At 39.7% G+C, this 24,580-nt stretch overlaps 1 protein-coding gene across 3 annotated transcripts; it reads right to left on the reverse strand.

The window, feature by feature from the left end:
• Positions 1-1,044: 1,044 nt before the first annotated feature.
• On the reverse strand, positions 1,045-22,521 carry LOC110086554 (cytochrome P450 4A6). 3 transcript variants are annotated; one of them, XM_078392858.1, is made up of 14 exons: positions 22,242-22,521; positions 19,369-19,468; positions 18,861-19,215; positions 16,637-16,778; positions 14,687-14,731; positions 12,703-12,830; positions 11,224-11,351; positions 10,970-11,124; positions 9,594-9,700; positions 9,006-9,196; positions 7,846-7,979; positions 6,936-7,000; positions 5,381-5,463; positions 1,045-4,150 (listed from the first exon to the last, which is right to left on the reverse strand). In XM_078392858.1, the coding sequence occupies exons 3-14, from the start codon at positions 19,044-19,046 to the stop codon at positions 3,982-3,984; spliced, it is 1,533 nt and encodes a 510-aa protein (XP_078248984.1). In that variant the 5' UTR covers positions 19,047-19,215; positions 19,369-19,468; positions 22,242-22,521; the 3' UTR covers positions 1,045-3,981. The 3 variants fall into 3 exon arrangements, with proteins under 3 accessions (XP_078248984.1, XP_078248985.1, XP_020663186.3); XM_078392859.1 differs by having other exon boundaries at positions 22,399-22,515; XM_020807527.3 differs by having other exon boundaries at positions 22,194-22,319.
• Positions 22,522-24,580: the final 2,059 nt, after the last annotated feature.

Consider the following 24,580-nt stretch of genomic DNA (forward strand, 5'->3'; position numbering starts at 1 on the left):
ATCGCTATGCAAAAATCGGTAAGCGAAACAGCTTACGGATCACCACAAAGCGATGTTTTACCATTTAAAACATTGCAATGTGATCGCTTTTGCGATCGCAAAAACTTAATCGCTATGCGGATTCATCATTAAACGGGGCACCCGTTATGTGGGGCATCACTGTATCTGAGGGGTGTTTTAAGGAGTTCTACTCCCCAATGAGCTTCCATGGTGATTTGAAGAGATTTGAACCCAGGCATCTTGAATCCTAGTTCATCACTTTATCCAGTACACTACATGGAGTACATATTCTGTTATCCACACAAGAGTAATCTCATAGTGAGAACACAATGCTTTTTTGTTTTTGAAAAGGCTGGAGTGAAAGGTGCCATAAGCTGTCATCCGTGATCAAAACAGGATGGTTCAGTTGCTCAGAGAAACCCTTTATGTTCATGAAATTATGACTTAAGAAACAAGAACATAACCATCTTGCTTGCTCTCAGTTCACGAGAACCATACAGGGAGGCAGCCCAAGTGCCGAGGACAGGTGCAAACGGAAATCATCTGACAGGCCTATGGAAATATCCATGTCCACACACGAAGTATTAACAATGATAGAACAGACTGAGCTGCAGCAAATGTTTACTTTATTGTATTTATTTCAAATATTTTATACCTCTTTTTTTCCTAAAAAGGACTCAACGTGGTATATATCATTAAAAACACAATATTAAAAGCTAAAAACAGTAAATAGTTCAAATATTTTAAAATAATTAAATTAACATTATATTTAAAATGTTAGGTAAACCCATTACCAAAACAGACTTAAAGCAACAACAAATGCAAACAATGTTGTTTTAAAATCCCTCTTAGGGTGTGGTTACATTATGAAAATGATTTGGGAGAGGAAACAGTAGTCATTGTGTACGGCCTCTTGCGAAAACTTTTAATCTGTTTGTAAACTGTGTTTTAGAACAGTTGAGGAGGCTACACGAGCTTTTCAAATGGTTGCTTTCAGGCCGACTGCTTCTCATCCACTAGCAGCTGCTGTTGCTATGGTGTTAATTTTACTTTTTTTCCCATTTATTTCTTGCAATCTGGTATAGCGTTAGTATGACAGATTTTTTTATTTAAAAACATTGACTGCACGACGAGCTTTCATTGAACTTGGTGAGGAGGTGACACTTGGCATGTGGGAGGTAAGAGCATCCAGAGGATTGGCAACACAATGTCTTGTTCTTATAACAATAAAATATCCAATATATTTGTTCAATGTGTATTATGATTTATTTATCTGCTTTGTATCCTGCCCTTCCCCCAAAACTGGGACTCTGAGCAGCTCACAAAATGATTTTTTAAAAGCACATATAAAACAATGAGACTCTAATATTAAAATACAATTGAATAAAAAATCTACATGTTAGAGAATGACTGGAGATTAGCCAACATGCTGAGGTTCTGGAAAGGCTTTTTCAGTGTTACTGCTGCCTCTTTAGGCACACTGGAAAGGTCCTCTACCCACACTGTTAGTCCCCACTGGCTACTTCAATGAAGAATAAGAGCAAAAAAGGATTCCGCACATTTAGAGTCACTTTAAACTCTCCAGAAATGACCTGTTTCCATCATTGGGCTGTATAAATTGAAAAGTATTCATTATAACTGGAGAAGCAGTGACCAAGACAGAATGTGTCTATGTAATTTTGTCCATAACTATTGTACAAATTGTTCACAATAGATTGTTCCATGATCTGCATTTTCATCTCATAGACCAGAGCATCCAGTTACTTAAGAAAACTTTATTGGACAACTGTGCAAACTTAGTAATGGAAAAAATAAAGGCAATGAGGGTTAAAACAATGTCTTCATTTTCATTATAGTATTAGAATACATATTCAAATAGGCTCCAGCTGGTTTCATCAGACTTATTCTTCAACCATATTGCTTGGCTGCCACCCCACTTGTTTCATCAATTGATCCCCAGAAAATTAGGGTACCGTTTTGGCTCTGTTTGAAGAAATTTCATGTTCAGGGGAACCAAGTCTATGGCCCGAGCTATCTCCCCTTTCCAGAGGTCAACCAGGCTTTGACAGAATTGATAATGAGGCAACAAAAAGGCTTCGGGGTTCTTCCATTTCCAGGGCAGGGCATCATAAATAGACCTTGATCCTAAAGTATTGGCAAGTGGTTCAGAATATAATATCCCTGAATGGGCTGAAATAGCAGGAAACACTGTAATTCCACTGCAGAGCTAGGTGACTTCAGATTCACTATATCGCTACCTCTCTATGCTCAACAATCCCACAGTGGGGCCCACTAAGCAGGCTTCGAAAGTGCTGATAACACCAACATAATATGCACCAACTATGCAGCAATTTTCATATTTTTATTGCACACAAACCAATCATACAGTAAACCTGGGAAGAAAATGGCATAACTAATTTAATTCAGCTACTAACTAAAGATGTCTTTTAGCCATCAGGAGAAATTGGAGATGAATTTTGATTGCCTATCCTCCAGCACTGCTTTCAATTTAAGCATATTAATATATCAGTAAAATTTGATCCCAATGCACTAAATGCAACAGAGCTTCCAGCTGGTACAAATGTTTTTTTCCTTTATCTGCAAGGAATACATTCATGCATGAATCAATCAGAAAAATCTTTAGCCTCTAACTTGGACCCTAGAAGGGATAAATGGAATGCAAAATTTACTCTCAAGTTAAAAGACTTTTCATGAATTGATTAATTTGTCTACATTAGATATTAAACTGAGATTGAGGCAATGAATATTATGCAAAAACACATCAATACACTTTCAAAAATGGGGCTCATGACCGTAGAGCATTGGTCCGCAACCTTGGATCCCTAGATGTTCTTGTACCAAAACTCCAAGAAGGCTTCACCGGTGGTTGTGATGGTCAGGATTTCTGGGGACCCATGGTTGGGATCCACAGTCCTAGAGGAGCAATGTTAGAGCTGAAGGTAGCTGCAACCTACTCTTGTACCTCTCTTACAGATGTATCAAATAGTGTATTTTGGATGAATGTGAAGGCACATAGTCTAGTTTTTATTATTAACATTATTTTATTTAAAATATTTTTAACTCCATCTTTCTCCTTAAAAGAACCCAATGTGGCTATGTAGTCCTTGTTAGTAATGAACAGACAGTATATGGGTCATATATGCAGTAAGTGGGACTTGCAACACAGATGGAGCACTGCTAGTAAAGCTGCTTTTTATGGACAACACTCAATGAAACATTAGTAGAAGATAAACTCCCAACAAAATTGTGGTGCTTGTTTCTGCAATGCAAGCAATAAACACATCACTTGCACACAGCAGACCTGAATATCTACCTGTGCAAATGCCAAGGTGTCCAAGCTCTATTCCACTGCATGAATGGTTTAAAAGCACAAACCTGGCTTCATACTACAACTCCCAGAATCCTCCAAACAGCACGGCTACTGACTATCCTTTCTATGGGATTCTAGAAGGTGCAATCCAAAAAGTAACTGCTTCAAGCTGTTTTCAAGACGTTTGCCAGATTCACACAGATAAACATCTAATCTTTTAAAAATTGGACCTTTATTTAGTGTAAAATATGTCACTAATTTACAAAAAGAGGGACAAAATTCTGTAGGATTTTAACACACCTTCACTGAATTTTATGTGGAATAACTGCGTGCTCGGGAAAGTGGGATTATACTACTCTCCCTGTTTAATTAACACTCTATAACACAATGGTTTACTATTTTACTTTTATCGTTTCCCCCTCTTTAAAAAAAATATTTCCTTTCCCCTTATTCCTTCTTTGCTATTTTTGTCTCCATATATCTTCTTGCCTTCTCCCTTCTTTTTGCTACAATTGAATCACACTAAGTAAAGCAATGCAACTTGACAATATGATGTTGGGACACAACAGGTGATAGACGGGTGCGGTGGAAAATGGTAGTTTGTATTCGAAAACCTAATAAATTGGCAGTGAAACAACAAGAGTGGTAGTTCACTTGAGCTTCCTCAGCAAGAGGTGTATACCATTATCCGACTTCAAGACAAGCTGAGGAACTGGAACAGGCAGCCTTGACGGATCTGGCAAGACTTCAAATCGAAGGAGGGTTTGGGCCACAGCCACTTTCATCTCATTCATGGCAAACTGTTGCCCGATGCAATTCCTGGGAGAAGAGAAAACGTACTCCTATGAAACACGGAGGATCTCACAGAGAACGTATGATCTCCACATGTCTGCCTTTGAATGCCCCCTCTTGTCTGTTTAAGAGTGTTACAACAAAAACTCCTTAAAAAGACTGCTTGAAAAGTATAGTACTTTTAAACTTTATGGCATGAAAACCTTTTTTACTACCATCCTGTCTGGCAAGCAGTTCTTTGGCAACCTCCTGTTCTGCTGTGCTTCCATCCTAATCTTTACACCACAGAGATGAAAACAGTAAATGCTGACATCTGATGGGCAATTGGTGTCAATACATCGTATTTTGGAAGTGAAAATGGCGGCATAGAATGTTTATTTCCCTGCTTAATGACAGGGGACATTCCCATTGGGTGGCAAAGCTATATCCACTACTTCTTGGTAGAATTAAGTGAACAAAGATTAGAATACATAAATAACCCACACCACGCTCAAAGGATGAAGTATCTGTGACAGAGTGCATATTTAAAACATGCATGAGTCACCAGAATATCAACAAAGGATACTGTAGAAGTTTTCACTATAAGCTGGCTAAAAATGGGTGACAACATCATGTATTGATGTTTAAGGCTTAAGAAGTGTTTTCATTTTATATATTCCTATGTTAAGAACTCAGATATTTTCCCATGCTTTTACAAGAACACTTTTTAAGTCTGCTAAAGGCTTTTAGAATCATGATGGTGTTTTTTATTTTTAAATGATATATTCTAGAGATGTTTTCTCTGCCGTTTTGGGCAATGTGCTCCTATATTTACAATATAATTTAAAATATTCTTTTTGTTATTTTGTTGTGCTTTTGAGCTTGTATTTTTTTTGCTTAAATATATACTTAGAGCTTAAGTTCTCTTTCCACATATTTTAAGCAACTGCACCTACAGCTTTGTTTCTTAAATGTAAGAATTATTTTAAAGCAAAATTGTACAAATATGTCAATAAAATTCTTTGCATATCGATGCATCTTCACGAAAAGGTACTGAATTGCATAACTGCAATTCACCTATCGCTCAAATTGAAAACAACAAAAAACAAACAAAGAACGGGATAAAATATCCACTGTTTCGTTTAGGTCAAATTTCAATAGTTTCAATGGTAATATTGCCAAACATTTTGGTTTGTTTATTTGTTTTAATTTTTTTCCCACTTCTTTCACTTGCTTCCAATTTTTTATTTAAGCCCAGAAAGTTGGAAGAATACACACCTTGGTCCGGCTGCAAATGGCACAAAAGCATGGGAATGCTTCTGAGATGACTTTTCTGATGAGAACCTGGTAGGATCAAATACCTAGGATTAGAGAAAGCAAGGGTCTTTTGTTAACATTTCCATCTGCCAAACTTCTGTTTCGACAATAAGCATATTTTTACACAATCTTCCACAATAAAATGCTTCAGCAGTGTATCTTTCAGATGCTTTGATGTTATTAAAACTGACACTTAAGCTGTGTGTGCAAACCTGGGATCCATTGATAGGAACTTTACACAAAGCAACATTTATGTGGTTACAGATTTATCATGATACAGAGCAAACAAGTGGCCATTGTCAGGTTTTTTTCCTTTGCAAATATTGTTGTTATCTCCTTGATCATTTTATGCACATTTAAAGGAGACATCGACTTTCAATAAGTTTTCTATTTCTGTACATTATTCAGCTGCACATAATTTTTCTTCAGCTGCCTTAATTTCTGTTTTGGATTTTTGTGTAAAACTGTGGTTTTGCTGTTATCTTATTCCTCCATTTTTATGTCTTCCATTACCTGTAATATTTCTTGTCTCACACACTTTTCTACTTTTGAAGTTCTTCGTCACACCTACATACCCCCGTGTCGGTTTACAGCAAGTAGCATTTATATCAGTGTTATTTCAATGTCAGATCTTATTGGTGCTTTTATTAGTCGCCTTCATAACAACAATTGGGTCACTTAGCTGTTGAGTATATATGTTTTACCTTTTAAATGTTTTCTTTATTTTAAGGCAAACTACAACAATGACAAGTATATCACCTGAATTTATATCAGTAACTGGATGTGACATGATTTTAGTGCCTCATTAACTAGGATATAATTTATTTGGTTCCTTACATTATTCATATTTGTCCTGTCTTTTGCAGATTTCCACATATACATATTTTCCCCCTTTTAAAATGCATAATCAGAGCATTATACGCTCCTAATCTAACTTTCCCTCCAGATTTTTTTAGCATCTTCTGGCCATTTAAACTCTGCTAGGAGCACAGCGCCTTTTTACATTTCTGTCTAAACATAAGAAGTATGTGAGAGAGATACAACATGGTGGTTTTCCCTGGCCTTCCAGTCACACTGTTGCTGAATGAAAGAATTAGTATTTAAACAATAGCAATGAATTTACAGCAACAAATCAATGTATCACAAATCCTTTCCAAACTCTGTCTCAGCCTCAGTAAATTTCCATGAGTGACTCTGCCAATGGTGTGATATAGGCCTGACCTGCAAGCACCTTGATCTTTAATTAGGGAAGGGCATTTCAGTACCCAGCCCTCCAAGCCACACCAAGCCAAGGAAAGCCTAAAGCTAGTCATTATTTAAAGAACTAACCAAAGAGGAAGTAACTGAATTTTTTTTAGTTTCCAGGAGCTCCGTGAAGCTCCCAGGGAGGCACAAAAATGCCCCTGTGGAACTGCCAGTTTCTACATTTTGCCCATCCTGGCTAGGGTTTGTTATATCATGCTTTTGAAACTAGTTATGACTGGTATTGACTGCTTTTATCCAATTTAGGAGTTACCTCTGGGTCTGGCCATATGCTTGGATTTCGGTGGATGCAGTAAATGTTAATTGCTACCAATGTACCTGCAAGATAAAGGGACAAAGATTAATCTCAATAGCAGAGAACTGTAATTGAATACTTTCACTGTCAGTGGTAGAGTCCATGCTTTGCACCCAGAAAATTTCAAGTTGAATTCTCCGCATCTTCAGGTACAGCTAGGAAAGAATCCTGCTTGAACCCTGTAGAATACCAAACCTTCAATGCCAACAATACTGGGCAAATATGATCAAGTGATTGTTCCAAAAGAAAGGTGGCCTCCTCTGTTCATATAGGTATATTTTTAGATCCTGAAATTCACAATACCACTTGGAATTAAACCAACTTTATTAAATCAGGTCACAACTTTTATGGAGAGGGACGTGGTGGTGCTGCAGGCTAAACCACAGAAGCCTCTGTGCTGCAGGGTCAGAAGACCAGCAGTCGTAAGATCGAATCCATGCGACCGTCACTTTGTCCCAGCTCCTCGCCAACCTAGCAGTTCGAAAGCATGTAAATGCGAGTAGATAAATAAGTACCATATTGGTGGGAAGGTAAAATGGCGTTCCCTAGTCATGTTGGTCCCGTGACAATGGAAACTGTCTTCGGACAAGGGCTGGCTCTATGGCTTGAAAACAGGATGAGCACTGCCCTCTAGAGTTGGACACGACTGGACTAAAAATGTCAAGGGGAACCTTTACCTTTACCTTTACAACTTTTATGTAGAAAGGGACAATGCAATCAAGTTAAATGCTTCTTAGTCTCACTGATTTAAACAATAAACAATCAAAAGCTTTTACTTTTGGTTGGATCACACCCAAACCATTCTATGCATCCTAGTAAAGGCCCTTTCAGAAAGTAAATTGTGGTCCACACAAAAGTTTGAACTAACCTTCAGGCAAGGTGCGTCCATCACAAAAGGTTATGGGTTTGCTAAGCTGTCGGGATACTCCAGGGACTGGAGGGTAAAGACGTAGGCTTTCCTTTATACACATAGTGGTATAGGGAATCTTTCCCAGATCATCCCTGTAAGGATCAAATGAAATATATTTAAACCACTCTTTCCCCCACAATCCACTATGGGTGGCAGCTTTATTATTAGACCACTGAAATCTCACCAACAGGCTAGCATTCAAGACGTGCAGGCTCTTCATTAGGATGGGCTTGGAGAAGCAGAGAAACAGAAAAATAATTCCAGCCCAATTAAGATCCTGCAACATTTGAAAGTTTGTGAGATTTTAGTGGTCCGATAAAAATATTATCCATTATATATTTTTTTATTTTGCAGGAGTACCACACCTCTTTATTGTGGTTTTTGTTTGTTTGTTTGTTTGTTTTGTTCTGGTGTTGACAGTACCAGGCATCTTCAGCCAAGTGAATGTACATACAGCAGTACTGACATCTGAAATAGCCCTGTAAATTTATCTGAAAACTAAGTATATGGATCATTCCACCCCCTCACCCCAGGAAGAAGAAAGTTTTAAGTTGCATGTCAAAACATGGAAGCATGTGAACAGTTTCTCCTAAAACACAGGTGGGGAAATTATGGACCCCACTACAGTTGCTGCTGAACTGCCATTCCCAACATCTCTGTCATGCTAGTCCGACAGAGATTCAAGGACAGGAGCAGGGGGAGGAAACAAGTTTCTCATCTTTATCCCAAAAGTTATAAAACTAGTAAGGGATGAATAGGGCTTGTTGTGATGGGGAGTGGGATAAAAATGAAGGGAAGATCATCTAGGAATCTCAGCTGAATTTCACAGTTTTACCTCAGATTCATTTGGTAATACGTTGGGGAAACTCAGTAATGTCCAAATCTTGTCAATGTCTACTGAGAGGTAAATATACTTAGGATTTTGCAGTTCATTCAGGAAGTCTTTCCAAGTTCAGTGCTGGGGAGTCAGAGAAAGAATTAAACCCCACTAAACTGAACTTTTAATTCTAGACCTCAAAATCAGAAAGTGGATGTGCTTTCCCTCTCAAGTATTCCATAATAAAACAAAACAAACAAGCAAACAAATAACCAGAGACGGACTAGGTCAGAGCTCTCACCACTGAAATGTGTCTCGATCCCCTAAGGTCTCCTTTATTTCCTCCCTGCATCTTTGTTGGTGTTCTGGATTTTGGGCCAGAGCATATAAGATCCAAGAGATCCCACTGGCTGTAGTATCATGGCCTTCAAACATGAAAGTGTCCACCTCAGCACGCAGATCTTCATCAGAGAGCCCCATACCATTTTCATCCTGATGAAGCAAGACACTTAACTGTTAGATGAGTAAATAGAGGTTAAGGAAGAAAATATATCCATAGTTATGGAATGGAAGAAATATTTGGTTTTGTTAGCCCATGGAGAAAGGCACCATCTACTTTTCAAGCAGAAACATATCTTTCATTAATCCTGTTCTCTCTGAGACTTCTCATGGGATTATTACGCCTCAGAAACAGTACTAGACAGCCTGAAATTCCAAAATCCAGGATAAAATTAAGTGATGAACATTCCAGAGACATTCCCTTTTCATTCCTTCATCTGCCTGCACATGTATTTTACTACAGATTAAAAATAATTATTTTGTGGGATAGTTTATGTGTCTTCTGACAGTGCAAAACAGTTTTTATTGCATCACAGTTGAAGATTCTCACCTTGGCAAAAAGAAGTATATCCAGAAAATCCAGGTATCTTTTCTTTTGGATTTTTTCAAGCTCCCCTTCTTCCTTCAATAATTTCTTTCTCTCTTCCATGACTTTTTCTGTGAGAAATGTTAAGTAATTAAGTCACTGATACATCAGACTTGTATGGGGAAAAATGCTGCCCCACCATCCAGTGAAAACAAGGAATATTTATTATTATTATTATTATTATTATTATTATTATTATTATTATTATTATTATTATTATTATTATTATTATTATTATTATTATTATTATTATTATTATTATTATTATTATTATTATTATTATTATTATTATTATTATTATTACTATATAGAGAGAGATGTATTTTATGGCTAAGCCAGAACCACTATTTCTCACAGCACAATTTCTTGAATACTTCTGATAGTGATTGTCTCCAGACAAGTACGAAGCTACTGGACACGTGTGGAGTGACTGAAGCCTTGGATCAATAACTGATATCTGCTGAGGTCCATGCTTCATAAACAATTCATCCTGCTACTAGGATGTTCCTGGAAGCTCTTGGTCTTGTTGCTTCTCCTCAGTGTCACTGCTTCTTGTTTGTCTACCTCTCTGAGGATCAAACTAAATGTTAAAGGGAATGCACTTTCCCTACAATTAACCAATTTTCTGACAACAGGACTTCTTAAGAGAGATGTGTTTCAGCAACCAGACATCTTAATGGTGTTACCTTCTCGTAAACAAAACAAAGCAAAGTAAATGCAAGATCCACATATGAAGAAAATCATAGGCTGTACATGACATCTTTCACTATTCAAAGGGGTCTTCTTCTAAAAATATGGAAAGTCCATGATTTAGTGTGGCCCGGAGTGACTAAGAAAGCAGTGAGCAAGGAGGAATATCTTCCATGTATCTTATCTGCTTTCTCCAAGAGTTGTAGCAGTTGGGCACATTAAGAGAAGTGAGTAAATGGGCAGCAGCAAAGGAGGAAAAGGAGCTGGAGAAGACAACTTTTACCTGTCCCTCCTTCTCCCGCAGCCCCATGTGCTTTCTGAAAAGCTGTTGCAGAGAACTGAAGGAGATTCCAGGGCAGGATGACCACAAACAGGAGGGAAGATTAAGAAGACCTCCAGTGAGGTGCATCTGTTAGACCTCAACCTGTTCTGCAAATGGTTAAAGCCCTTTCATTAAGGAAAGGAGCCACTCTGGATCCAACCCAATATTTCTTCTACTCAATAGATTACATTATTTTGCTCTTCTATCTCCAGTACAGACTGACATCATTTCTCTTTCAGAATTGATTCTGAAAGTTTTTTTAAAATATATTTCTAACATGTTGGTTCCTTTGTTCTCCTGTAAAGGAAAACTAAATGTGGAAGGCTACCTGTGTGTTGATGTGCCAATCTGCAGGCCTCCAGAAAACGGCGTCCAGGTGAGCTGCATCGGTAAATCAGATCATTCCAATACAAAACACTCTGTGTTCTTCGAGTCGCCAGATAGCTCAAATTATAAACTGTTTTGATGTAATCGTCCAGTTCTCTAAAGGAACAAGCAACCAGGTTATTTTGAAAAATCAATACCTTTTATTTATAACAAAATTGCCCTAGCTGAAAGCAGGAACACTTTGGACACACAAACCTGGGTGTCTGGTTGCTCTGGGAACTGAAAGCACATTTCATGATGGTATCCAATGTCATCAAGCTGACATGTTCAAACATCTCCAGAGACTTTGTCTCATCTTTGTCAATCAGCCTCTCCCATTTATCCTAGCACAGAAAAAAAAAGTAAGAAGTGTTAAGATTCCAGATTGGACAGAATGCAGAACGCCTGCGACAGGAGAGATACCAGTGCTTGCTAACTATGTAAACAGCCAACAAGGCCAAGTCTGTCCACTGACAATAAGCATTATAGCCATTATAAGTGGTTTTTTGGTTTCTTTGCTTAAGCAATGTTACATTCACTGAATTCAGGGATTCTAGAGTATGTAATGGTGGTTTTTACTATTGTTTTATTCATATTTTTTAATGTTATATCTTACGGTGTTTTTAATTCTAAATATTGCATTATTTTAACTGATTGCAGGCTGCCTGGAGTCCGCTGTGGTAAGAAATATGCATTGATTGATTGGCATATTGAATGAACGAATGAATAATTTTATGCCTACAACTGCACTAGAACACCATATGAATGTGGTCCTTGTATATGGCTAATGGGGGCTGAAAAAAGGAGGCAGCGGTTGAAAAATGTTTTCCTCTTAGTTGATGTAGATACACACAAGCACAAACAAAGCAAAAAGTGTGCTGCTTATATACTGCCCCGTAGTGCTTACACTAATTTACTACCTTCTGCAGGCTACACATTGACACCCCCCACCCCACTTCATGTGCACTGAACACTCAGTTTATCAATCTTGGAAGAATGAAAGTCTGATTCAGCCTTGAGCCAGCTACCAGGGCCCATCAGAGTCTTGGCTGCAGGACAGCAATATAACCACTATAGTATGAGGCTACACACATACATTTCTGCTCAGCTTATGAAGAGATAGAAAATTACTTCTTTATTTTAACCAGCATTCCCCACCCAAGTATTTTCCAAATACACTGAACTATAACTCCCAGCATCTCTACCTAGTATTATACACTAGACCAGTGGTGGCGAACCTTTTTGGGCTTGTGTGCCCAAACTGGGGGGGGGGGGGGGGTGTAACAGGGGTGGTGTACCGCCGTTGCTGTGGCGGCAGCAGAAACTGAAGTGGTGGTGGAAGGGGGAATCCCAGGCACAGAGATGCCTTGAGACCCCACCCTGGATCCACCACCAGTACCAGCTGCTCTGGATCCTGACCTGCCGCCTGTCTGGGCACCAGCACCACAGCTGCTGCAGCTGCCTGCTCAGGTTTGGCTGTGGGGGGGGAGGGGGAGTGGCAATCCGGCAACTTATGGCTTGTGTGCCGGAAGAAAGGGCTCCGCATGCCAGCTGTGGCACGTGTGCTATAGGTTCACCATCGCTGCACTAGACCTTAACATCTGCCAGTCTTTTAGTCAACCTTACGCTTATTTTTTGCAAAGTGAGGGAGGTGACAAGGGCAATAGCAGCAACAGCGGTGAAATCACCACTCACCAGCATCCCTTTGGCTGAATCTGCCATCAGTGCTGTGTATGGTTTCAAAACATCATAATGGAATCCGGGAGTTAGCAAGCGCCGGTGGTGAAACCATTTCTTCCCATTAAGTATCAGAAGCCCTTTTCCTGAAGACACAAAAAGCAAGCAGTCACTCAGAATACCATTGAGCTTAACAAGTTGATGATTAGCTATACCTTATTTATGTATTTCATTAATATATTTATATTCTACTGTATATCACAAGACAATAAAACAATATCAAACAAAGGATTTCAAATACTTTAAAGCAAATTAGGACAATGTAAACTATTCAGAACAGAGTACATAGAGAGCATACACTATGATAACCCTCTCCAGTTTAGTCAGGGCATGATTCCTAGACTGTGTGATAAGCCAAATGGTGCCAAAAATTTGGTCAGTGGATGGTGGCCGTCATGACTCCCAAGCAAAGGTGTTCCACAACAAGGGCACTACACTGTGTGTTGCTCCCACTGGTGCAACACAGACATAGTCTTACCAAAAAAAAAAAAATGAGCATGGTGTTTTAGTTCTGGTGAATAAATAAGTGTGGAAATATTCCTTTCTGAAAACCTGGAGAGAGCTCTAGCAGTCAGTGATAGAAATGCTAAAGACCCAATGGTCTGACTCTGTATTCAGGATCTGAAGACAGTGAGACATTGGGAGAGCATGGGTTGTGGATATATATTTTTTTGAAAAATTCAGGCTTTTTTCAGTGTCTGGGAATGGCTGGGAGAAAGGTAGGGACAGATTTTGGCCACAAAGGAATGGAAATACCACCTGTAGTTAATTTTTTTGGATGAGGACTTTGTTCAAGGGAAGAAGCTAGGTCAGCTTGTTCCTTTGAACTGTGCTAACTAGAAAATTACTTGTGTGTGAAAGGAGAACAGAAACTGCTCTTGTCTTCATTAACATTGGAGGGAACTCACAGCCTGATTGACAGACCATCTCAAATGGTCTGGAAGGTGATAAGCTATAAAAAGAAGTTCCAAAATTACTTTAATTGATTATTTTTCTTTTGTAAGATGCTATGCTCAGTTGCTGTCCTGTTATGCCATGCTGGGAGGGATTTCATTGTGCATGCTCTAAGACTATGTTGATGCAGTGCTAGTATGTTATTTTAGGTACTTTAGGTAGCTTTATTTTCTTGTCTTTTTGCTCTGTATTGCTCTTGCATTAGACTCTTGATGCTTTTTGAAATCTTTTGAAACTATTGCCATTTTGACTATTCCACTATTTTTAATAAAATAGAAAAATGTTTTCATTCAATTGTCTGGATTTTTGGTGAAGGTTTGTGGTTTCTAAAACCAGGTTTTGCCTTCACCAGCTACTGGGAGTCTGCATTTTTGTGGGTTTGGTGGCACATCTACCTCACAAGGTTAGCATGAGAGTCTTAAATGCTTAACCTTGTGGATGTTTTAGAATGCCCTGAAAACAGTGCTTAGTTGAGTCAGACTAGCATGTTGAGAGGGACCAGGTACGTTCCCTAGCCATCAACACATTTAACTCCCCAGGGCTCACCCACTCCAGGATCAAAAGGGTAGTGCAGCTAAATGGTTAAAGTGGGACTCCTTGAACCCATTGGTCCATCACATAAAGTACTTCTCAAAGTAAAAGGCTTAGAATAGATTTTTTTTAAAAAATACTTTTCATTGTGATTAGCACTATGAATAGCTGCTCTTGGATTAGTGAAATACTGTAAATATGACTGAAATATCATATTATAAAATTACCATTATCTTATTTATTGAAATATATTGTGAGACACCCCTAATACATGGATCATAAGGCTGTAATACATAGGAATGATCTTTGCCTTAACTTTATAAGGATATGAGGCAACTTGAGAAGACAGAGAAAATACAGCCTGGGATGACTGAGGTTCAGGTAATAGATTCATGCTGCATATACCCAAGTTTTTGTATGTGCAAAAAAGGGGGTTATTCAGAAGATTTCTACCTACCAATCCACGGGACCAGGAAATTATAGCTGTCTTTAGCCTTAGGATCTGAAAAACAGAGTGGAAAAGATTATTAAATCAACAATGAGACAGCACAGTAACTGGGCCCTAGCTCTCAAGAACCTCAGAAACTGGTATCTTAGATAAAGCTGCTACTGGTTGCCATATCCATCTTCTCCTTAGGGTTGTGGCTATTCCACATTGTATCCACCTTGTATATAGACATATAATGGTATGAGTAGCCAGATTTTGAATTGCAAGGATAAGATGTATGGATGTCAAGATAATCTGTTGGGAGGGAGATAAAATATTTCTGGATGAAATTGTGTTTTGTTTCATTGGTGCACTGCCTGACTCTATAGATGCTGTTCTATGGATCAGGAATTTATTTATTTATTTATTTGTTTGTTTATTTATTTATTTATTTATATGTCACCCACACTACCCAAAGAGTGTATGTGTGTGAGAGAGAGATGCAGGAAGAGGGATCAGTTTAGCTCAGCTTTGTCTGAGTTTGGGTTAAAGAGCTAAGATGGTATTTCTATCTGGAGGTTTTTACAGTGAAAACATGATTGGAGGTAGTGAGGGAAAGGAGTGAAAACTGGGCTGAGCCGAGAAATGTCTGCTCTTTCAGAAAAAGCTGTGGAAATACAGTGTGCTTTGCATTGGAACTTGTGCAAAAGCATGCATCCCAAAGACAGATGCATGCTTTTATATATTGAGGGAAGAAGGGATAGAGAGAGAGATAACTCTGTTCAAACTATATTTAAAAAAGAGAAAACTGAAAGATATATTTGCGAAGGCTTTCACAGCCGGGATCTAACGGTTGTTGTGGGCTTTTCGGGCTCTTTGGCCATGTTCTGAAGGTTGTTCTTCCTAACGTTTCATCAGTCTCTGTGGCCGGCATCTTCAGAGGACAGCACTCTGTGCTCTGTGCTGTCCTCTGAAGATGCCGGCCACAGAGACTGGCAAAACGTTAGGAAGAACAACCTTCAGAACACGGCCAAAGAGCCCGAAAAACCCACAACAACCAAAACTGAAAGACTTCAGCTGTATGATCATAACTTAGCAGCTTGTCATGCTGCACCTTCTCATTCTTCTACTTTTTTAAAAAAAAAAAAGAATTTATTTTTGGTTTACAATTCTTGGCTGAAATCCAAGTGTAGCTTATAGCCACTAAGGCTAACATCAGCAGCAGCAATGATTTTTCAGAAGTGATACAGTTCCAACTTCTGACCCAAAGTGTCTCTGTAATCCCTTTCATTGTCAGGAAGCCTTGGAGGCCACAGGATAATAGAGGGAGGTATTTAATTACCAAAAGTCACCACAATTGGAATGACTTTATATCCGTTTCTTCTGTGATAGAGCATGGGAATGAGTGCTATTCCTTTCTTCTGTGAAAAGACTCCTTCTTTCTTTGGGGGGCGGGAGGGAGTGGATGCGGCAACAGTGGCAAAACATTGGTGCAACACCACTTTGCTTCCTGTCTCAGTGCTTTTTTCTCCCGCCTCAAGCTTCAGGAGAGCTTGGGCCACTCCTGAGAATGACAAGATTGCTGCCTACATTTCAAGTACTGGACCCAACCAGATTGGACAAACAAGTCTCTCTTCAGCACTGCTGGTGGGACATTTATCACTGTACCTGAGGAAAACAGGCTACTTTAGGGGGCTTAATCCAAATGACACACACAGCTCTGTCCTCTCAAGTATTGCTGTTGCCTCTTAACACTCCCCATGTACTCCCTCAGACCACTGCCTTGCTCTGTCTAATATAGAGGCTATTTAAAGGAAGGATTCAGAAGTATGCCCTTCTATAGGTATGTGAAATATAGTTGTCTGTAGGTGTGTGTTTGAGAGCTAGAACACCAAGAATTCTGGGACCTGAAAGAGGACACCCCTAATCTCTACTTTGACAGCATCAAGAAGTGAAATCTTAGATACATTATGCATTTACCTGAACGTCCAAATACAGTTTTGGCATAATCTGGATGGTTGACTACTAAGACAGCTCTAAAGCCACCAAACCATCTTGGATAAGCATAGGGGTATTTTTCTGACCATTCCAAGAGCTTGAAGAATTCTTTTCCTCGAGTGATCTGTAAAGATTGAGAACAGAAGGAGAAAACAGTTATTCAACTGCTTCCTAGTTATGTAACGCATAAAATCATAGAATAATGAAGTTGGAAGGTGCCTATAAGACCATTGATTCCAACCCCCTGCTTAAGGCGGGAATACAAATCAAAGGATATTGGCTAGGTGTCTGTCCCCAACATTGTCGGGGAGGTGTTGTCTTCTCATTTAAAAATGAATTATTGAAGTAGGTGTAATCTGTGGAGAGGCACAGGGGGAACGGTACCTCAGGACAATATTTTTTGGAGGTGCACCCTCCTGTATGTCCCAAAATCCCACCTGTGACTGATCATTTTACAAATGAATGCCTGTAGAGTTTTACAAATTTGTGTCCCAAATGAGATTATGATATTGTCCACTAAAAATGTTTTTATGAGTGCATTCCAGGAAGGGTGTTCTCATATTTTCTGAAATACATATGAATCCCATTTTCATTGCAACAGAAATACTCCCTAGATATGAAACACTGGAACCCTACAGGGAGCATTTTGGAGCAAAAAGAAAAAAAGCCCCTTCCTAACACAACAGAGGTGACTTATCACATTTTAAGTAAGGTAATCCGTTATTCTCTACAAAATTTATCCCACTAAGATGTTGAACATAGCACTTAAAATGACCAAACTATATATGTATGATCCTAAGATATACAGATTCTAAACACTTATAAATTAGGCATGCTTCAGTCTCATAAGGCTATGGTAACGCATGGAGGACTTGGAGCAGCATCTAGTGTGGCTGAGAAGGCCAGTTTGAGAGTAACCATCCCTTCCGCACTGAAGACAAATACAATCTGTCCCCTGCCCAGCTCCATGATTTGGCTGCTTTCAGGACTGCCTCTTTGCCTGCTGAACAAGGGTCTCTTCAAATTGGGAGAGGCTGTGATGCAACGCCTGCCTCCAGTCTGAACCCTCAGATGTCAAGGTTTCCCATCTGTTGAGGTCCATTCCTAAGGGCTTTAGATCTCGCTTGCAGATATCCCTGTATCGCAGCTGGGGTCTCCCTCTGGGGCAATTTCCCTGCACTAATTCTCCATACAGGAGATATTTTGGAATCCAACCATCAGCCATTCTCACAAGATGCCCAAGCCAATGTAAACGTCGCTGTTTCAGTAATATATATATTCTAAAAATTCCAGTGCAATCTAGGGCTACTCTGTTTGGAACTTTGTCCTACCAGGTGAAAAAGTTCCACATAGAGTAGTCTATAACACTTATAACTGCTTAAATAAGAAGACATGGTTCTCAGTTAAAAGAGGCAGCACTGAGCTAGTCAGACACAAGTGAGAGCATTATATCCAAATCCAGCTCAGGTCTTTTGCAAGTGTGGCCGTAGACAGGAAAAGAGTGGCTCCCCTGAAGAGAATTCTTGAGACACTCAACCTGATCTGTGTGGCCACACAAGGGAATTATACAACATTTACTCTTTTCAACAGAAGCCCCCCACTTGAACTCTGTTTCCTCCTTACTTGATCCTTGCTTAATTGTGCTATAACTATGTCAAACAATATATTTGTGAAAAGTGCATGTGTGTTTAAAGGTAAATAAAACTACCCCCAGCTCCCAAAGGACAACTCATCCTGTTCCGGTACAAGGAGGAGAAAACAGACCTTAGAAATGGAAGCAAGGAGGTACAAATGACAAGGCAAGCATACTTTCAGTGGATCTGATGAAATCAAAATCCAGCTGATACTCCTGCAAAATTGTTTGGTTGAGTACTGGATTCAATTCCTCTTCATTCTGTTATGATATTTACACTCTTGCATTCAAAACTACAGTTATACTGATGCTTCTTAACCCAATTAGAGTGTATACACCCTGAAATATATCTAAAGCATATTTGGAATATTTCATCTGAACAATGATCAGCATAATTATAGGTAAACACTAAGGCATGTACTGAAGAGGGCCTTTTGGTTTTTTGTTTTTTTTTGGCAAATGAAGCTTTTCATCCACCTTTCATCGGTTTCAACTTAGCATCTTAACTGTTACCAACGCCTGGAATTCAGCATTGCTCTCCTTCTTCCCCCTCTCCTAAGCCATCTTCCTTACCTCCTTGTTGTTGCCAAAAAACCAGTGGCTCGGAGGGCCTGGAAAGCTTGCAAAGGCTTTGATTTGCTTCTTCCTTTTCCAATACAACTGAACAGCTTTCAGCACCCCCAAAGTGCAGATGATTCCTACAAAGAGATGCAAGAGTTGGGGAGAGCGGCTCGCTATTCTCTCCAGTATGGAATGCATGATGCTGCCGGCTTTGAATCAGTTGTAGCAGCACAGTGGGGCACCTTTTTATTTATGTCTGCAAAGTCTGAGTAATCAGTAGCCAATGGTGTCTCTCTCACCTGCCTTTGGTACTGAACTGTGCTCAGATGATTTACCTTTCACCCAGAGGGAATTCTAGAATTCTATCCTGCAACAAAGAGGAACAAAAGTCATTCACTCATGCCAAACCTGTTTATCCAGATTCAAAAGAAAAGCAAAACCGATGTGTTTTGCGAACATGGATCCTACAAAGATTTTGAATTCCAATTTATATGTGTAAGGTGGTCCTCTGCATACATACCCAGAAATGAGCACCAAGGGATTAATTCAGTGGAAGTTACTCATAGGGATGGGGGTAACCATGGCAGAATTGCGCAGAGCTTCATCTCTGTCATCTGAAACTGAATAGGTAATATTTTAACAAAAACATGAGTATCTCCTCCATGGTTACATGACCTGCACTTTCACCTAGTTAAGAGTTTAAATCTATTTAAACAGCAATGTTATACATGCTGACTCAGGAGCATGTCCCATTTAATTCACTGAGACATACGTCTAGGCAGGCCTAGGAAGTAACTTGATAAGAATGACTAGCCACTTGTAATTAATTTCTTTTTTTAATAACTAAGGTGTAACTAACCTACATTATGATTCACTTATCTTGTGATATGACTGAAAGTTTCTCATTGTTGTTTAGTCGTTAAGTCATGTCTGACTCTTCGTGACACCATGGACCAGAGCACGCCAGGACCTCCTGCTTTCACTGGCTCCTGGAGTTGGGTCAAATTCATGTTGTTCGCTTCGATGACACTGTCCAGTGTCATCCTCTGTCTTCCCCTTCTCCTCTTGCCTTCACACTTTCCCAACACCAGGGTCTTTTCCAGGGAGTCTTCTCTTCTCATGAGATGGCCAAAGTATTAGAGCCTCAGCTTCAGGATCTGTCCTTCCAGTAAGCACTCAGGTTTGATTTCCTTCAGAGCGGAGAGGTTTGATCTCCTTGCAGTCCAGGGGACTCTCAAGAGTCTCCTCCAGCACCACAATTCAAAAGCATCCATTCTTCAGCGGTCAGCCTTCTTTATGGTCCAGCTCACACTTCCATACATCATTAGAGGGAAAACCATAGCTTTGAGTATGCAGACCTTTGTCGGCAAGGTGATGTCTCTGCTTTTTAAGATGCTGTATAGGTTTGTCATCACTTTCCCCCCAAGAAGCAGGAGTCTTTTAATTTTGTGGCTGCTGTCACCATCTGCAGTAATCATGGAGCCCAAGAAAGTAAAATCTGTCACTGCCTCCATATCTTCCCCTTCCATTTGCCAGCAGGTGATGGGACCAATGGCCATTATCTTAGTTTTTTTGATGTTGATCTTCAAACCATTTTTTGCACTCTCTTCTTTCACCCTCATTAAGAGGTTCTTTAATTCCTCCTTACTTTCTGCCATCAGAGTGGTATCATATGCATAGCTAAGGTTGTTGATATTTCTTCCGGCAATCTTAATTCCGGTTTTGGATTCATCCAGCCCAGCCTTTCACATGATGTATTCTGCATATAAATTAAATAAGCAATTTTGAACCAATCAGTTGTTCCATATCCAGTTCTAACTGTTGCTTTCTGTCCCACATATAGATTTCTCAGGAGATAGATAAGGTGGTCAGGCATTCCCATTTCTTTAAGAACTTGCCATGATTTGCTATGGTCCACACAGTCAATGGCTTTTGAATAGTCAATGAAGCAGAAGCAGATGTTTTTCTGGAACTCTCTGGCTTGCACCATAATCCAAAGCATGTTAGCAATTTGGTCTCTAGTTCTTCTGCCCCTTCAAAATCCAGCTTCTTGGAGTTCTCGGTCCACATACTGCTGGAGCCTACCTTGGAGGATTTTGAGCATAACCTTGCTAGCATGTTAAATGAGTGCAAATGTACCGTAGTTGGAGCATTCTTTGTCACTGCCCTTCTTTGGGATTGGGATGTAGACTGATTTTTTCCAATCCTCTGGCCCCTGCGGAGTTTTCCAAACTCACTGGCATATTGAGTGTAGCACCTTAACAGCGTCATCTTTTAAGATGAATTCTCCCATTCCCATCCATTTTAGTTCACTGATGCCTAGGATGTCAATGCTTATTCTTGTCATCTCCTGTTTGACCACATCCAGCTTACCAAGGTTCATCGATCTTACTTTCCAGGTTCCTATGCAGTATTTTTCTTTGCAGCATTAGACTTTCCTTTTACTTCCAGGCGCATCCGCAGCCGAGTGTCCTTTCGGCTTTGGCCCAACCACTTCATTAGCTCTGGAGCTACTTGTACTCATCTTCCGCTCTTCTTCAGTAGCATGTTGGACACCTTCCGAGCTGAGGGGCTCATCTTCCAACGTCATATATTTTAGCCTTTTGTTTCTGTCCATGGAGTTTTCTTGGCAGGGATACTGGAGTGGTTTGCCAGTTCCTGCTCCAGGTGTATCGTGTTTAGTCAGAACTCTCCACTATGACCTGTTCATCTTGGGTGTCCCTGCATAGTATAGTCCATAGCTTCTCTGAATTACTCAAACCCCTTCACCACAACAAGGCAGCAATCCATGAAGGGGAAAGTTTCTTAGATACTTCTTAAGTACTTTCCACATCTGGGGAAAGTATGGCGCTCCTAATTGTATTTTATGGTGCAGAGCTGTTTCCCCACATTCTCTCTCTCGTAGCCTTGACTTCACAAATTAGAAAAGTTACTTTTTTAAACTATAAGACTTAGAATTCTTCAGCCAGTTGGGTATGTAGTTAAAAAAAAGCAGCTTTTCCAACCTCAGCTTCAGTCCTAGGGATTTCTGTGGTTGCCAGTCTGCCTTCCTCCCTTCTCCCTCTCTAGGTTGTCAGTGCCAACAAAGCAGAGCCTTTTCCTAACTGCTACAGCTATTCTTCAAAAAATGTCTGCATTCTGTATTTGGATGGAGTCGAGGGTGCTGTTAATGCACCAGTCTCACAAATTCCTGCAAGAGAAATGAAGCATTTCATTGTCCTTTAAGCAGAGTCCAGTAGTCTTGATTTGCAACACAACAGGCGAAGCATATGTTACTGTCAGATTGCATGGCAAGGTTCCACAAAGCATCCCCACTCCCCCACCCCCAAACTTTCTTCCACTCACAGCTCAAATTTTGCATTTCGATGCTTTGTACTCTCGCAAGGAACTCACAAGGTCATTTCCTTGAGGAGTCATAGAGAAAACAAAATAACATAGTCAGCGTAAGCAACCCTCACTTCCGGTTGCCCCTTGAACGCCAGCAAGAGTTGGGCAAACTGATCTACTGCTGTAGTATCTCATTATTTCTTCTTTAAAAGAAAGAAAAGACCTTATTATTGGCTGTCCTCCAGTGTATGCAGGCTGGTTTGGAGAGGAAGCAGAAGCACAAACCAGCAGGTGTTTTGCAGTTCTGAGGCGGGAGCCCCATTCAAAAAAGGAAGAAAAAGAAGCTGTTGACTTTCCTGAATTATAGAGCTAAACCATAGAATGGTGGGAGGTCTCTTCTGCTAGCAGTGAATGAGTCTATTTGCATTATTCAGCCCTTCTAAATACATGAGTAACTTTACTCGTTGAAATTATTGAAAGCAAAGGATTAGGCTAAACAGAGACATATCATTTCTGCCATACCTAGCTTTCCGAAGACTAGGGAATTTCACTTTCTAAGATGCAGCAACATAGAAACATCTCAATGTGAGTGGAAAGCAAAATGATAATTAATGTTAATTAATATTTCATTGGGATCAAGGAAGGCTACCTCTGAAGACCCTTAAGAAATCTATCTGTTGCTTCTCACAAGGAAAATGGTTCTATAGTCATCTGGATGCAAGCCCAACTGTATTCAGGGAGAGTGGGGCATGGACATTTATGTGTTGTTATGTGCCATCAAGTAGCCTCTGACTTCTGGCAACCCTATGAATGAGTGCTCTCCAAAATGTCCTAATCATAGTTGCCCTGCTCAGCTCTTGTAGACTCAAGATTGTGGCTTCTTTTTGGGAGTCAGTTCATCTCATATTTGGTCTTCCTCTTTGTCTGCTGCCTTCCACCTTTCCCAGCCTTTTCCAAAGAATCTAGTCTTCTCATGATATACCCAAAAGAAGACAGGCTCAATTAGATCATTTTTGCCTCCAGAAATAGTTCAGGTTTGATGTGCTCTAGGACCCACTTGTTTGTCTTTCTGGCAGTCCAGGGTATTCCCAAAGCTCTCCTCCAGCACCGTATTTCAAACAAATCATTTTTCCCCATGTCCACTTTCTTAACTGTCCAGCTTTCACACTCATACATCAGGAATACAAGAGTGTGAATGATCTTGATCTTCAATGATACATCCTTACACTTGATGATCTTTTCTAATTCCTTCATTGCTTCAATTCTGAGTCTCAGATTTCTAATTTCTTGGCTGCAGTCTCCATTTGGATTGATGACTGAACCAAGGTATAGAAAATCTCTATTTCAATTTTTAAATTGTCAACACTAAATTTTTGCAGCTTACTGGTGCAAACTATCCACTTTTATATGGATTACAAGATATGAGTTTCAGGTTAGTGAAGGGATTTGATCTCTTTATGAATCAATGTACAATCTTACTTTTGAGCATTGGCCACTACTGTGTGCTTTATATTATGGTACCTGGTATGGAAATTTATCTCATTATAATTCCATGTTGGGGGTTTTACAAATATTTATATGTATGTGTACAAATAATATTTATGTACAAATATTTGTTGATCTATCAGTTATAAACACACACACTCACAGACAACATGACGCCAAACTGTCATTGCATAACCAAATACTTCATAGTCTTTTACTTCCTTGAGCATCCTGGGTCTTGCATCAATTGCAATATTCAGAAAAGTTGCAACATTTACAACAAAGGGCTATTCCTGATGTGGGTGAACGGTTAAATTCTATCATAAAATGTTCCTTGATTGCTTTACTGCTGGCTGTTTTAGTATAGTTTCTTATTAACTAATACTCTCCTATGAGATACGTGGTGGCACTGCGGACTAAACCGCAGAAGCCTGTGCTGCAGGGTCAGAAGACCAAGCAGTCGTAAGATTAAATCCACACAACGGAGTGAGCACCCGTCGCTTGTCCCAGCTCCCGCCAACCTAGCGGTTCGAAAGCATGTAAATGCAAGTAGATAAATAGGGACCACCTTGGTGGGAAGGTAACAGCGTTCCGTGTCTAAGTCGCACTGGCCATGTGACCATGGAAGATTGTCTTCGGACAAAAACGCTGGCTCTATGGCTTGGAAATGGGGATGAGCACCACCCCCTAGAGTCGAACACGACTGGACAAAAATTGTCAAGGGGAACCTTTACCTTTACTTTTATGCTATATTTGTAATTGCTGTACTGTACTAACCCACCAGAGATGATACATCCAACATCACATGCAAGTCATAGTCATGCAAGAATTTATAAACAACCAGAAAGAAAATAATATTGTGATGATCTATATCTCTAAGTAATAAAGCTTGTTCAGAAAGAAAATGAAGAACAAGAGAA

The sequence above is a fragment of the Pogona vitticeps genome, chromosome 4 (assembly GCF_051106095.1).
Source record: "Pogona vitticeps strain Pit_001003342236 chromosome 4, PviZW2.1, whole genome shotgun sequence".
Taxonomy (NCBI): Eukaryota; Metazoa; Chordata; class Lepidosauria; order Squamata; family Agamidae; genus Pogona; species Pogona vitticeps.